General features: G+C 44.2%; 1 protein-coding gene across 1 annotated transcript in view; it reads left to right on the forward strand.

The window, feature by feature from the left end:
- The window catches only part of LOC138245863 (ATP-binding cassette sub-family A member 9-like), a 2,236,336-nt gene that overhangs the window by 628,077 nt on the left and 1,592,448 nt on the right, over positions 1–15,811 (forward strand). Inside the window, exon 14 of the mRNA XM_069199841.1 lies at positions 11,514–11,633. Coding sequence (XP_069055942.1) covers positions 11,514–11,633 — 120 coding nt within the window. The remainder of the gene's footprint in view (positions 1–11,513; positions 11,634–15,811) is intronic.

The raw sequence follows: 15,811 nt of genomic DNA on the forward strand, positions 1-15,811 counted from the left end.
CCAGCGGAGAGGCACTCACTATGGCAGCAACCTCCCCATTGGAAGTTCAGCGAATGGCTAAAACTGTCCACCGAACTCATAATGAGGCCCCATGTGATCCCCAGAGACTTGACCTGCTGCATGTGCTGAGGCCTGCTGCCTCAAACCCTCAAGAGTGGGGCACTCCTTCAGCACTTTGCAGAATTCCTCCCTGGTGGCCACCTTCAACTTTCCAGTCAGCAAGCACGTAAAGGTCACCTAGGGCCGCAACATCCTCCCTGGAAATATCCAGCCTCCTCCTTAGAGACCCTGTCAGCCTCCACCATAGGAACTTCAGGGGCTAGTTTCCAATGGCCCCTGTCCTTGGCAGTTGTCTGGGCCATTGTTCTATGCTCCAGATGACCTTAACTCCCTTTCTGGGCAGCTGTGAGATTTGTGGTCACACAGACCCACTCAGGCAATCCCAACATTTCCAAGTGTGACCTGTACTCTAACTCTCTCCAGATAGTATGCTCCAGGTCATTGCCTAGCAAACAATCAACAAGAATGGCATGGCACACAGCTACTTTCAAAGTACGTGAGCCCCCCCTTCAAATGGAACCAGAGCCAGATGGCTTTCACGATTGTCAGTGACTATGACTTAGTGGAATGTGTTCGGGATGATCTGCTCTGCAGAAACCAGCTGTGACATTTCAGTGGTCATGTTAGCTCCTGTGTCTCGCAGAGCTTCTACTTGTTGCCTATTAATGGTGACCCACTGCTGTACTTGGAAGTATTTGCAGACATATGGCTTTTGGCACCATTTCTTTATTCCCCCGACACACTAGGGTTACCTCTATCTGTTCCCCAGAGCTAACTGGGCCAATCTCCTCCCAGAGCACTATACTCCCCAACCCTGGTGTTTGCCCAACTGTAGGGGCCTGTGCCCTCTTGGGACATTTGGAAGCACCCCTCGAGTGGCCATATTCAGGTGCTCCGTACACTGAGGTACAAACCTACTTGCCTGCTTGTCAAACAACCACTTCTTTTTAGAGTAAGACTGGAACTGGTTTCCACTATTTCCTTGAGAATTATTTTCGGGGCCTTTTGAGAACTCATTGTTTTTACATTGTTCTCTCCCCTCTTTCTTTTTTAAACTGTGACAATTCATGTGGGAGTCGCCTCCCAGATACCTTTCTGGAAATTCTGGTATTGACTCAGAGGTCAGCCTCTTCAGCAAGCTTCATGGGGTCAGTCAGTCTACTGTCAACTAGGTGTAAAACAGATACTAGGTATAAAAGCATATATTCTCTCATGATTAAACTGTACACCCACAACATAATCATTGACTTTGCTGCCCGCCACCCACCCGTTTGAAATAGGCCACAAAATCTACCCAGCACTGGTTGGGGAGCTTCTGGCTGTCCATGAATCTTTGACAATACTTGTCAGGGGTTGACCCAAACTTGGCGAGCAAGATAGTTTTCATTGGGAGATACTTGGTTTGGGTCCCCAACCTCTAATGTGAGAAGTGTGTCCCGCCCGCACTGGGCATGTGTTTCCACGGAGCCCCCCCCAGTTTCTTCAGGGAGCCAACATCACTGCTGGACTCCGCCTGGCTGGCCTCGATGTCCAGCCCCTTTAAGCTCCTCTCATGAGCTCATTTCTCCTCCATTTTCAATTTTGCCATCTGTAGTTTAAACTCCCTCTCCTCCCCCCTCTCAGCCAGTGGCTTTGATGTGGAGTTTGTTGTCATTGTCAAAGCTATTGTCGACAGGGTAGAGGGGGCCTGGCACATTAGCAGTGCTGGTCCCAAAAGCGATATGCCGGTTCTGTCCATGCAAAAGTGAAGATGCTGTGGTTCTGCTCGAGCAAGCACCTTAGGTCTCACTCACAATGGTCCAGGACTGGGGTGGCACCACTTGGCGGGGCAGGCTCTCAGATGGCAGAGTACAGGTGCAGCAGGAGATTGGTTGAAAGTCTTTTATCTCTCTGAGACTTTGTACCAGGAGACCACTCGGCTAGTCCTTGGAGTCACTGGATGCAGGTCCAGTCCTTCTCACCCAGGCAGGAGGAAAGCAGGCAGCAGGTTAGCACAACAAGGCAGGAGTCCAGCAAAGCAGCAGTCCAGCAAAATGGCAGTCCTTCAGCAGCACAGCAGTCCTTCTTTTTGGCAGAATAGTACTAGGTCGAGAAATTGGTGGTGTCACAGGTCCTTTGCTTATACCCAGTTTGGCCTTTGAGGTGGGGAGACTTCAAAGACAGTCTCAGAAGTCCGTCCCTTACTGCAATGGCTCTAGACTCACTACAGGGGGTTATGCAGTCCTTTTTTTGTGGGGACAGGACACCACCTACTGAGGTGTAAGTGAGGCTGTGGCCAGCTCCTCTCTCCCATCCTGCCCGGATGGGCCCACCTAAGCTCACATTGTGTGTGGCTGTCCAGGGGGAATACACAAAGTCCAGCCTCCATTCACCCCAGACAAGTGGCCAGAGACAGGCAGCACGCTCCAAATGGCTAAAGTAAGCAAATGCCAACTTTCTAAAAGTACAAAAGTTGCAGAAATACAAATTAAAACCAGACTTCACCATAAGTTGTGATTTTAAATTATGATTCCAGAGACACCAAACCCGAAAACGTATCTCTTCAGGTTGTGAATCATTCTTATAAAATGTATTAAGGTAATCCAAATGTTATCCTATGGGAGAAATAGTCCTTGCTGTAGATAAAAACGAATTTGAGAGTTTTTCACTATCATGACATGTAAAGCTTAAAAGTACATGTCCTGCCTTTTAAATACACTATTACCATGTATGGGGGATGGAGCACAAGCACTTTAGCACTGGTTAGCAGTGGTACAGTGCACTGAGAAGCCAGCAAATACAAGTTCAGAAAAGTGAAGGAGATAGGCAAAAGGTTGTGGGGAAGGCCACCCTAAGGCTGTCAGGTCCAATGCATCAGTACTAAAGCACATAGCTAGCCCTCCCTTGGAATGCCTTTTGAGGCAGACTTGCTAGCGTGAGTGTAAGATTTCCAGAAAGTCAACAAGGGGGATTGACACTTCTGAACAGGTTTCTTGTAAAACGATAATATGAAACCTGTGCAGATATGCATAGAAATATGTGTCATCCAAGTTCTGGTGCAGGCCAACCACATTCCCAGATTAGATATTGATGGAGACTTCAAATTCTTTTGCAGAATTAATCAGGTTTAATCCCTCTTTTGCGATTACTGATCAGGCAAATGTAATTGAAACCAGAACAGAGGGGGGACTAAGTCCAATCTTACATAGCATGTATTTGTAAAGCCACGTTCACCCAGAAAGGGATTTAGGTGCTGAATAACAGATGTTTATTGTTACCCAACTCAGTGGCACTCATTTTATCAACCTCAGATGGATGAAAAGCTGAGTGGACCCACCAGGATTTGAAGCTGTGACTATCAGGTTGAATACAGGCCCCTACAGTGAATGCATTAGTCCACTAAACCACCAGACAATCTTGAACATTGTTTGCTTTTGTACCAGGGTGGCAGCTATAAACTTATTATTCATACATTTGCACAGGTTCTTGCAAGCTCTCTTAGATTTCTAGGTGGCTTTATTGGAATCATTTCTACTCTCTCCCTTACATGCGTTTCGGATAGGGCATTCTGTACCATGATGACGTAAAGATGTATTTCGTCAGCAACCAGTGATGTTTTATTTGTTTATGTGATGCCAGCGGGCTCTTCAGAAGACATGGAGAGGGCACTTAGGGTTCCCAGAATGTTCTTTGCATGTTCATGATCAGCAGCTTTCAATGCCATCTCCCATCACACCATCATCACCAGACTCCACAACGTCAGCATCCAAAACAATGCACTCAAGTGGATCTCCTCCTTCCTTTCTAGCCAAACGCAGAGGATCCACCTCCCATCCTACGTATACTACATCAAAAACATAATCTGCGGTGTTCCACAGGGCACCTCCCTTAGCCCCACCCTCTTCAACACCTACATGAACTCCCCACGCCGACATCACATACTCCCATAGACTCAACATTGTTTCCTATGCCGATGATTCCCAGCTTGTTCTCTCCCTCACAGACAATGCCACCACTGCACGAACCAACTTCCAAAACACCATGACCGACATTGCCGCCTGGATGTAGACCAACTGCCTCAAGCTTACCTCAGATAAAACAGAGATCCTTATCTTTGGCAACAAGCCTTCCCCCCTGGGATGACTCATGGTGGCCCACCACCCTTGTCCCCCCACCAGCACCCTCCAGCCATGCAAGGAACCTAGGAATTATCCTGGGCACCCAACTCACCATGAAACAACAGATCAACGCTGTCTCGTCTGTTTGTTTCCACATCCTCCACATGATCTTCTGATGGATACGCATCTCCACCAGGTAAACAGTCACTCAGGCCCCATCTCCAGCCACCTTGACTACGGCAACTCACTCTATACCGGAACAATAAAACAACTCTTGAACCATTTCCCACCTCCCCACCTGGAACAACCTCCCCCTCCACCTGTGCACATCTCCTTCCCTAAAAGACTTCAGAAAGCAGCTCAAGACCCTGCTCTTTGATACCCACCACTAGCTGGGCCAGCACCTCAGTACCACACCAGCGTCTGGAGACCCACCGGGGTGACAAGCTTGCGCTCTACAAGAACCTTCTGATTGATTGATTGATGATAATGTCCCAGAGCTGTCAGTGGGAAGCCAAATCTAAAACACTTATCCTCTCTAGTGATGATATCTAGTGATGATATCTAATGATGATATCCTTTTTTTGGTAATAGGTGTCTTTGGTAGTTCTCGCTCTCGCTGTGCTCCAATCAACTGGTGTATATGTTCTGGTGCTGGATGAGCAGTAACCTCAGCGTAGATCTGATGGTGGTGTAACCACACTGTTGTTGCTAAATCATGTGCCTGAAAATTATTTGGGATGCATAAGGAACTCCCTCCCTCCTTAATTGGCTTTATTGTATTGGGTGACCTCCATGAGATGTATTTGTTTTTAATTCTGATATCAGATTACAGAGAACTTTGGGTAAAATGTTTAGTTTGTCTATGCTGCCCGAGCACAGGCAGTGAACATAGTTAGTGACAAGTCCAGAGCTGCTCTAGTGATAAACAGGTTTAGTATTCTAGCTTTGCATCAATGCTTGAGACAAACAATACAAGAGTGTTTATAAGATCCACCCGGTAATTTAGCTTGAGTGTTAATTCAAGGATGTTACCAAAACCTGTGAACTGTTTAACAAGGTGTCCCAATACCTCACTATGCGGAGTGATTCAATTTCACTTTTTTGATGGTTAACTTGGTTACAGCCACAACTGGCAATGCTTTCACTAGGTGTAGGAGAGGTCGATGCAGCAGAATTTGAGGGGCTAAGAACTGATTACGCTGTCCTTGGTGATATTGTAGTTCTTCACATGTGTGGGGTATATTGTAGTGTACATAATACTGGAGGAACAGGGAGATCCAATGGATGTCATGCTTTGTTTTTTGGCCCTGAAGAAACACCATCTGAGCCTCATGGACAATATAGGCATGAAACATGTCGACCATTTTCTAGGGATGTAGGACTAATTCTTCCTACTCCCCACTTCCTTTTTTTGGTAGCATACACGGAGAGCTCCAAAGGATGGAGAGGGACCAAGGCACTAGCTTCCGGTATAGACTGCCTAATTAGTTTATTTAAATAATATATAGGGACTTTACCGGAAGACATGGACCCAGGTCCTCCTAAAGTACAAGTATATAGACTGGAATTGTGTGAAAGTCCCTCTAAAACAAAGTCTTTACCAAAAAGTCCAAATACTTTGAATTGGATGAAAAGTAGGGTGAACAAGATTACATCAGAGTTGATCCACTAGTTCCTTGTTTATTTTTTATTTATTTTTGTAGGTAGAACAAATTGTTTCCAAAGTAGATAACATCAATAATGAGTCCGGAGCAACGACACAAAAGAATCAGCCAACACGTGTTTCGCCCCAAATGGCGCGTAAGCCGGAGCTTTCTCAAGGCAAAAAGAAAAGGGAAACAAAGTCCGGCTAATAATGAATCAATAATGATAAAGAAGGTCTTGAAATCAAACAACACCAAGAGGTGAAGGATTCCAGGGTGCGTGCTAATGATTAGTATTCTCAAGCGCAGATGATCCCTGGGAAGAAAGTACTAGGCGTCATTATTACAGAAAAGAAAAAGCAAAGGAAGTGAAACCAGAAAAGGAAAATCCAAAGCACGAAATTGCTTATTAGTAATTAGTAAATAATGTGAGTATATAAGACATAGTGAACTAATAGGCTCTAAAGGGGACATGGAAAGAGTAACCCCTATTATCGTGAGCACCATCAATAGGTACATGAGGAGGTAAAGATGTTTTAAAAGGTATTTTAACAGGTATTTTAACAGGAATGTTAACAGTGGACTCCAATATGGTGCTTAAGGTTAAGAAAGAAAAAAGATTTTTGTGCCTGCCAAGTGTGGAAAGGTGAGCAAAAATTTACAAACTGAAAATTGGAAATAAGTTTGAAACTTAACAAGGGAAACGACATTGAAAACAGACATTCCATTCAGATAGAGCACAGCAGTACAAACCAAAACAACCCAATTTGTTGGGTAACATAATCAGGTATGTTCTTAATCTGCAAGAAATACATACAACAAATGTATACTATTTGGTATACACAGGAAAAACAGACCAACCCTAATGGACAGTGATATAATATTCTAAAAATTCATTGTTAGCTAGTAATATACCCAGATGATTATAAAGTACTAACTGAGGTAACAAGGAAATAACATAACATTTGAAAAAGTATTATAGAGCTTGAAAGACAAAAAGACTTATGTAATTTGAATTGCTTTAAAGCCTCGTTAGGGCAAGAAACTACTACATGATGCCATGGTAAATGGTAGCTGTGGTATATGGTATATGAAAGAAGACATAACGTTCAGGGAAATATTATGTAACTTAAAAGAAAGAGGCTTAGGATGTTGCTTAAAGCCTCGTTAAAACGAAGGCTACTTACAAAAGTACGGCAGGAGAAAAGGTGTAAAACGGACCACTGGTTAAAAAATGCTAAGACATTAGGGGAGAAACGGTAGGGTTACAGTGGTGCAGAAATTGCAACCACAGGACTCACCTAAGGAAACCAATGGCGTGCCTGAAAACGCATCCGTCTCCATATGAAAAGCCGGGACGGACGCAAAGACGCCGGCAGCATATTTATAGACTGAGCCACAGGTTAAGAGACGCTGGAAGTCCTACCTCGGTGATAGTGACGAGGTGCAGAGAGGGAAAAAGGACAACATGAACATTGATGGATGCCGCCATTTTGAAACCAGGCTGAATAGCGCTGACATATTGAAGTGAGGAATTAATTCAATGTAAAGAAAGGTAATTGAGAAAAATAATTGAGAAAAACTAAGATCAGATGACAGATAAGGATCAGATCAAGGATAAAAAATTAAATTAAAAATAAATAAAAGATAAAAAGGAAAAAATAGAGGAAAAAACAATAATAAGATACCAACAAAAAAGATTGGGGATAAGAACAAAGAAAAAATAAAGATAAAGATAGTGGGAATACAGTTAGGGGAAAAAAGAAGAAAGGGAATAGAACAATAAAAAGAAAGAAAAATAACAATTACGATAAGGGATATAAGGACAAGGACTGGATGTTACAGAGGTATTATACAAAAACAACTTAACTACTGTTTAAAGGTGCTAGTGAATGAAAATTAACATAAATGAAGCACCATTGAGAAGGTGCTCATCAGATCTTTGGTTAAGGATTTGGAAATAGAGCCTAGCGGGGACACTCTAAACCTAAGATTATAGAAATAAACATGGGGAAAATATGTGAAGTCAACATTTAAGTACTAGATTGAGCCTGTATAATCAAAGCAGAGGAGATGGATAAGTGCAACAAACAATACCAAGATTACATTAACCGGAAATGCCATTCATGATCTTTGTTGAGTCCTTGATTAACTGTGTCATACTTAATGATGAGATGGCTTTCCTCTTGACGCAACCTTAAAAGCACGTTGCCGCCTCTTGGAGACGACGGAGTCCACTGAAAGTAAAAGTATGTTGTTGGGTGTGGAATTCAATGTAGTGTTCTACTAGTGGAGCTTTGCTGTCTAACTTCTGTACATTACGATAATGTTCTTGAATCCTTGTTTATAAGGACCGGGTGGTACTGCCTATATAGGTTTGATTGCATGGGCACCAAATAGCATAAACAACATGGGAGCTGTCACAATTGAAATCATGAATATGGTGAGTTAAATTGTTGATGGTAACAGATCTGGATTTAGAAAGGCCCAACTTGCAGACGGAACATTTGCTGCAAGTATAGAATCCCTTTGGTTTGGGCGGTAAAAAGTTAGAAACTGACTTCTCTTGAAAGAATGATGAACAAAGTTTGTTTCGAAGGTTGGGGGCCCGTCTAAAGCCAATTTGAGGAGAATGAGTTATATGTTGACGGATGGAGGGATTATTCAGTAGTAAATACCAGTATTTCCTTAGTAGTTTCCGAATGCGGTGATGACCATTGTGAAATACTGTGATGAACCTGATTTACTGCTGTTTGCTAGTCTGTTTTGATTGGTTAAGCAATTGGTTGCGATCCAAATCTCTCAAATGTGCCTTTGTTATGTTATGAATTGCGATTATAGCCCCTAGTAGTTAGTCTCTCAATTATTTGAGTGGAAGCAACATCATAATCAGAGATGTTTGTGCAGTTGAGTCTAGCTCTCCTCAATTCTCCTTTAGGAATGTTTCGAATAGTGCTGGAAGGATGACAGCTGGTGGCATGAAGAATAGAGTTGGCTGCTGTGGTTTTCCGAAAAAACTTGGTCTGAAGTTTATTGTCTTCTACAAATATTTTTTGGGTAGAGATGGAGAAATATTATCTACTTTCTCACGCCCCTTGTTTTTAACCTTGACCTAGACCCCTCGCGTGAAATAAACATATAATTGGTAGGGTCTAGAGCCAATTTTAATCCACCTCCTCCAGCTTCCCACTTTTCCTTGTAGGTCTGAGTCTACCCCTACACTCAACCATATCACACATTCAAAAGATCTCTGGCAAGGAGCCCCCTCAAGGGGCCAGTCGGACATTGCAGCACCAGCCCAATGAGGAGAGGGCCCTATGATGAAGCATGGCATCCGTTGGGTGTGTGAGGGCCCTGTCTTCTTCTATTAGAGTGCCCTATTTGACCTGTGGTCTTTCCCTATGGAACAGTGTACCTTGTTCATTTGATTTATTGTAGTGTGGCTGAGGGAACGTACAGCCAACTGAGTGATTTAAGGCAAGAGGGGATTAAGTTTTAGTTCAGGTGTCAAAATCAGTGGGGCTGAACTGGACGCCAGCCCCTCTATGTGGGAAGAGCCTAAGCAGGACTACTCTGTCAGGTTCCCATATCTTCTTAGGGGTAAAAAACCCGGGCCTGACTTGCTGAAGTGAGCTTCAAATGTCCATGGACATACGGCTGGTAGCGACCTGGCAAATCCATAAAAACATCCTCATTATGCATGGCTGGGGATAGTCAGCTCGGATTCTGAATTGCAGGGTTTATTGGAGGAAATACTTTCTCTACCGAGCACTCAGGGACAGACAACCTCCATGATGTGAAAACATCAAATGACATTAAAGGTGGCTTGCAGGCCTCAGTCTTCTGAAGCTGTTGATGCTCCATCTTGGTTCTTGTTGAGCAGAACTTGACATTTATCATACTGTTTTACAGGGCGTGTTGCTTTCACCTTCTTAAGTAGAGAGAGGTGGCAGTTGTAATATGGTTGGCACAAGAGGCAGGCCTATTTCTTCTGAACTGCATTGTCAGACTTGTTCCTGTTGTGCTGACTAAACTGATTTGACTAAATAGCTAATGAGTTAAATTACAGGGCCTGAGGCAAGCAAGTCCACATGGGCCTTTATGATTTTAGGTCCAACCAGTCCTGTGCCTCCTTTTGTGCCACAGCGTGGTCAGGATTGTTGGAGAGTGTTGAGCTAGTCAACCACCCCATGGCCTACTGCTTCCAGTAATTAAGAATCACGCTCAATTAGGTAGAATTTGAGTCAGTTGTAGTAATTGCAGCAGTTTGGATGTCTATAATATGCAGGTTACCTGCTGTGTAGCCTGGTATCAATACGGTGACAGAAAACGTGCAAGATTATTTTTAAGATGTGCCTCAGTGCCTGTTTGAAGAGGCTCAAAACCTTTTGAGGATAGGATATAGTTCACTGATTTGATTACCATGGTGTTGTGGACCATAGGTCGCAGTGCAGGTGCAGGTGATGAAATATGGAGCACTAATAGTAGTGCGGGGAGGTTTGAGGTACTGAAGTTGCCATTTACTACAAAGAGGAGTCCTGTAAGTTTTTCCCTTCCTTCCCTTGTTTGTTCTTGGTGGTTTCATGGCAGTTTTATGAAGGTTTTATTCTCCTCGGGGGCACAGACCAGTGCAGGACACAAAGCAGCAATGCAGCAAGGAACGGATCTAAGCCTCCCCCATGGCAAGCTGCACCGAGCTGCCAACCGGCAAAAGCAAGTCGGATCACACTGTGTAACACACCCACCAGCATAAACAACATCTCCAGCTACAGCCACCATCACCTCTAATCACCCCTACGGAACTCACTGTCAGCCTTTGCTACCGGTGATCCCGTGTGAGGGGTGTGAAGAGTGGCAGTGAGCTGGTTAGTGCAGGTAAGTGGGATGGGACTGTTTGCTCGGCGGGGCACAAGCACCCTGTCGCTTCCACAGCTGTCCTCATCCACTACTTCAGTCTGCGAGGGCCTTGGATCACCACCTTCAAGCTCGGAGACCCCGGATGCCTGTGAGCTCCCCTTGCAAGGGGCTCTCAAATGACCGCTGACTTTTGCTCGGCTGTGCTCCACCTCCATGCACTTCACTTCGCTGCTCTCTTCTCTTGTGGCAAACAGCTGCATGTGTGCGTCCTATGTCTTAACCTCCACAACCTAAAACAGTTAGACTTGCACAAACACTTCTGCTCTATACAAAAGTAATAAAGGTCTTTATATTTAACTTGTTAACATTTTATATTCTGAATGCACTATTTGAGTTACACTATGTATTCATAAAGCTTGTATACAGTGGTCTTCCAAGTGGTTATAGTTATGCAAAATAAATAAAGAATGTAGCTAAATCTTAGACATACAAATACAACTGGTATTTTGGGTTTGTAATCCACCCCAAATCATTGGTTTATTGTTAAATAACGATGCAAATAGTACCTGCTAACTATACATTTTTCTTTCTCAAAAACTGCATTGTTAAAGCATTGGGATAATTTTTTTATAAATATCTATGTGTGTGTTAAATTTGCACATCACAATACACATTTAATACTGCCACAGTAATCTCATAATATGCCACATAAATCACATTTTACTTGCTTCAAAATTCAGCACCATTGCAGCAAACCTTAGTCAAGTAATTCCAGAGCAATTTACAACAATAATTATAGTTACACCTATGATACAGTCATTTTATGACCTTTTTCTTGTACTTACTTCATCAGGTGCAAAATGTTCTGAATGGGTTGGATATCGCCAACATCCAGGATATAAGAGCAGCCAGCCTGAGCGGTGGGCAAAGAAGGAAACTGACACTTGGAATATCCATTTTAGGAGACCCACAGGTAACAAGCATTGTTAGTGGTTTGACTTGGTTTAAGGAAAGTTATTGTTATTAGTTGGTTGATTGCATGGGTGTGTTCGAGTGCCTCTCACTGTCATAGCAAGAAAATCCCATATTGAAGCAAAATCCTAGGCTACAATAATTCGGAAGCTGTGATGAGAACTCTGTTGCTAGAAAAAACGCATTTGAAAAAGAAAGCTGTACCATCATAGAAGAATGTTATGAAAAGGAATTAGACAAAAAGGTTTGTATTCTAGGTTGTAAACATTAGAAGCATATATATAGCAAAATGCACCTTAGTGGATTCAGTTGTTCAAACTACAATTTAATGCGACCCCACTGAGGATAATCTATACCAGCAATATAAGGATGCATTGATTAAACATTGTATATTGATTTTGCTTTTGTCAAAAGAAATAAATGAAATACTGTGGTTATTCCATTCTTTGAGCAGAATGCTGTGGTTGAATCAGGTCTTTGTCTCCACCGTGTTTGTGCTGGTTGCAGGTGGCCAATTGAAAAGGTGCACATAAAAACATGAAGCAAAGGTGGAAACAAGCAAAATAGGGGTATATGTAATATAATGCTTCAAGCCCTGGACAATTCTTCATAATAAAAAAATAAATTAAAGTTATTAAGATTTCAGCTGTGCCATAGTAATGTTGGTGTAGAAAAGTGCAACAAAAATACATAGATTAGTAGGTTAGACCAATGTGCAAAGCAATACTTCAAACTACATGTGAATGAACAAAGGCACTATCATTTTGAAGGCAACAACTACAGTGGCACAGGCGTCAGTTCCTTACAACCCGGTGGGGTCGATGAGTCCAGTAGGTCAAGATGCGATGGGGTGACCTCTGTCGCAGAGTCGGGTCTCACGGACGTCAGTGGCACGGCACTCAGAACTCACAATGTTGCAGGACTTCAGAGGTGCTGCAGTGGCGCCCGGCCAGAGGGGTCAGTCACTGTCCTCGCTTTTCAGTCGGGACCACAGCTTTGGAGCAGGCGGCAGCACGTAGTAAGGCAGTGTCACCTGTTCGGGAGTTGTCCCGAGTAGATGTGATTGGTTATTCTTGTTTTTAGGCCAGCTTTCTCTCCCAAGGGCCCAGGAACTGGAGTGAGCACCCCTTGGCAGGTTGGCAGGTTGGCAAGTGAAGTCTTTGCTGTCCCTGAGACTTCTTACCAGGAGGCAAGCTCAGTCAATCAATCAATCAATCAGTATTTGTAAAGCATGGCTACTCACCCGTGAGGGTCTCAAGGCGCTGGGGGGAGGGGCCTCATCCAAAGAGCCACGCCTTGAGGTTCTTCCTGAAGATGGTGAGCGACGGGCTTTGTCTGAGGTGCAGGGGGAGGTTGTTTCAGCTCTTCGCTGCAGTGTAGGTAAAAGATCGGCCTATGGCAGTGGTTTTATGGATGCAAGAGATGGTGGCCAGGGCTATCTAGGCAGAGTGGAGGGATCTGGCAGGGGTGTAGAAGGGGACGCAGTGTTTCAGGTAGGCTGGTCCTGCGTTGTGTATGGCCTTGTACATGTGGGTGAGAAGCTTGAAGGTGATTTGCTTCTCGACCAGTAGCCAGTGGAGGGTCCTCAGGTGTTGGGAAATGTGTTCTCAGCAAGGGAGGTCCAGAATTAATCTGGCGGCAGTGCTCTGGATGAGCTGAGATTTTTGGATGTTCCTAGTTGAGGTGCCGGCGTAGAGAGTGTTGCTATAGTCGAGCTTGCTCGTGACTAAGGTGTGGGTGACTGTCCTGGGACAGTCTGCTGGGATCCATCTGAAGATCTTCCGGAGTTTGAGGAGTGTGTGCCAGCAGAAGGAGGCAACAGAGTTTACCCAGTGGGTCATGGATAGAGAGGGATTGAGGATGATTCCTAAGTTTTGGGCGTGCTCGGTCGATGCGGGGGGGGGGGTGCTGAGGGATGTGGCCCACCATGAGTTGTCCCAAGCTGAGTTGGCATTTCGGAAGATGATAAGCTCCGTCTTGTCGGAGTTGAACTTGAGGCAGCTTTCTCTCATCCAGGTGCCGACGGCTTCCATTCCTACGTGAAAGTTCCTTTTGGCCGTGTCCAGGTCTACGGTGAGGGAAAGTGATGAGCTGTGTGCCATTGGCATATGACATGAGGTTCATACTGTGGCTTCTGACAATTGCAGCAAGACGGGCCATGTATACGTTGAACAGTGTGGGACTCAGTGAAGATTCTTGGGGGACTCTGCCATTGATTCCTGTGGGTCTGGAGGTGTAGGGCAGGAGTCTGACCCTCTGCATCCTCCCGGAGAGGAAGGAGTGGATGTATTCCAGGGTCTTCTGTAGATTCCTATGTCGTGGAGTCAGGTGCACAGAGTGCTGTGGGAGACTATGTCAAAAGCTGCTGAAAGGTAGGTCAAGAAGTATGAGTGCTGCGGTGTTGTCGCGGTCTAGGAGTAATCGGATGTCGTCGGAGTGCTCTCTCCATACAATGATTGCTGCGGAAGTCGGACTGGGAGCTGTCCAGGGAGTTGTTGGCCTCGATGAAATTCCATAGTTGCATTGCAGTCCAAGCCCTTGGAGAAACTTCACAAGCAGGGTACACATCAAAGTCCAGTCTTTGTCCTCTCCAAAGCAGAAGCAGCAACTGCAGGCCAAAAATGGGCAGTACTGCTCCTCACAGCTCTTCAGCTCTTCTCCTTGGCTGAGGTTCCTCTTGATCTAGACGTGCTCTGAAATTGTGGGGCCTGCAGTCCAATACTTATATTAATTTCTGCCTTTTAAGTTGGAAAACATCAAAGGAAAGTCTTTGTACTGCACAAGACACTCTAGGGAGTTGGAGACTGCTTTGTGTAAGGACAGGCACGTCCCATTGAGGTGCAAGTGTGAGCTTCTCCCTCCATTCTAGCCCAGGTAGACCCATCTGGATATGCAGGATACATCTCAGCTCCCTTTGTAAAGGTATAAAAGTGCCATTTTCAAACTTACAATTTAAATACTAACTTCACCAAAAGATGTGTTTTTAATTTGTGAGTTCAGAGACGCCAAACTCCACATCCCTATCTGTTTCCAATGGGAAACTATACTTAAAAGGTATCTAAAGGCAATCCCCATGTTAACTTGTGGGAGATACGGGCCCTGAAATAGTGAAAACCGAACTTGGCAGCACTTCACCATCAGGACATGTAAAACACACCAGCACATGTCCTACCTTTTAAATACACTAGACCCTTCCCCTGGGGCTACCTATGGCCTACCTTAGAGGTGCCCTACATGTATTAAAATGAAAGGTTTGGGCCTGACAAGTGGGTGCTCTTGTCAGGTCGACGTGGCAGTTTAAAACTGCACACAGACACTGAAATGGCAGGTCTGAGACATGTTTATAGGGCTACTGATGTGGGTGGCACAGTCAGCGCTGCAGGCCCGCTAGTAGTGTTTGATTTACAGGCCCTAGGCATAAATGGCAATCTAGGGACTTAATAGTAAATCAAATATGCGAATTATGGATAACCAATCATAATCACAATTTATACAGGGAGAACCTGCACCTTAGCACTGGTCAGTAGAGGTAAAGTGCCCAGAGTACCAAAACCAGCAACAACGAAATCTAGAATAGTAAAAAATACAGGAGGCAGAGGCAAAATGGCAGGGGAAACCACAACAAGGATGCCAGGTCTAACACTGGTGTATCTACATAAACCTTCTATTTTGTGTTGTCAGAACCCAATTCACATAGGAAGGAAGTAAATTTGCGGCCATAGTCTATGATGAAGAATGCAGGCAAATCTACGACTTCCTGCTTTTCACAAAACTATCCAAGGGTAGACTTGGAGAGGTTTGTCTTTCACAATTTTCCAGATGTTCTTCAGGAAAGGTTTTGTGAATTCCTGGTTATGCATGTATGCTGGCATTTCCATTGGTGTAAAGGTAAATGGTGTTCAACACCTACGAATGATGGTGTTCCATTTTCCTTACCACAAGTGAAATTGGTTTAAACGTGCCCTTGACCAGAGTAAGGCCCATATTTATACTTTTTTAGTGCTGCGTTTGCGCCGCTTTTTGACACAAAAATGGCACAAACTTACAAAATACAATTGTATTTTGAAAGTTTGCGCTACTTTTGCGTCAAGAAATGACCCAAATGCGGCGCTAGAAAAGTATAAATATGGGCCTAAGTTGCTAAGTCGCTAATCATTTCCAGGACTGGAAGGAGTCAGA

Source organism: Pleurodeles waltl, chromosome 7, assembly GCF_031143425.1.
Source record: "Pleurodeles waltl isolate 20211129_DDA chromosome 7, aPleWal1.hap1.20221129, whole genome shotgun sequence".
Lineage (NCBI taxonomy): Eukaryota > Metazoa > Chordata > Amphibia > Caudata > Salamandridae > Pleurodeles > Pleurodeles waltl.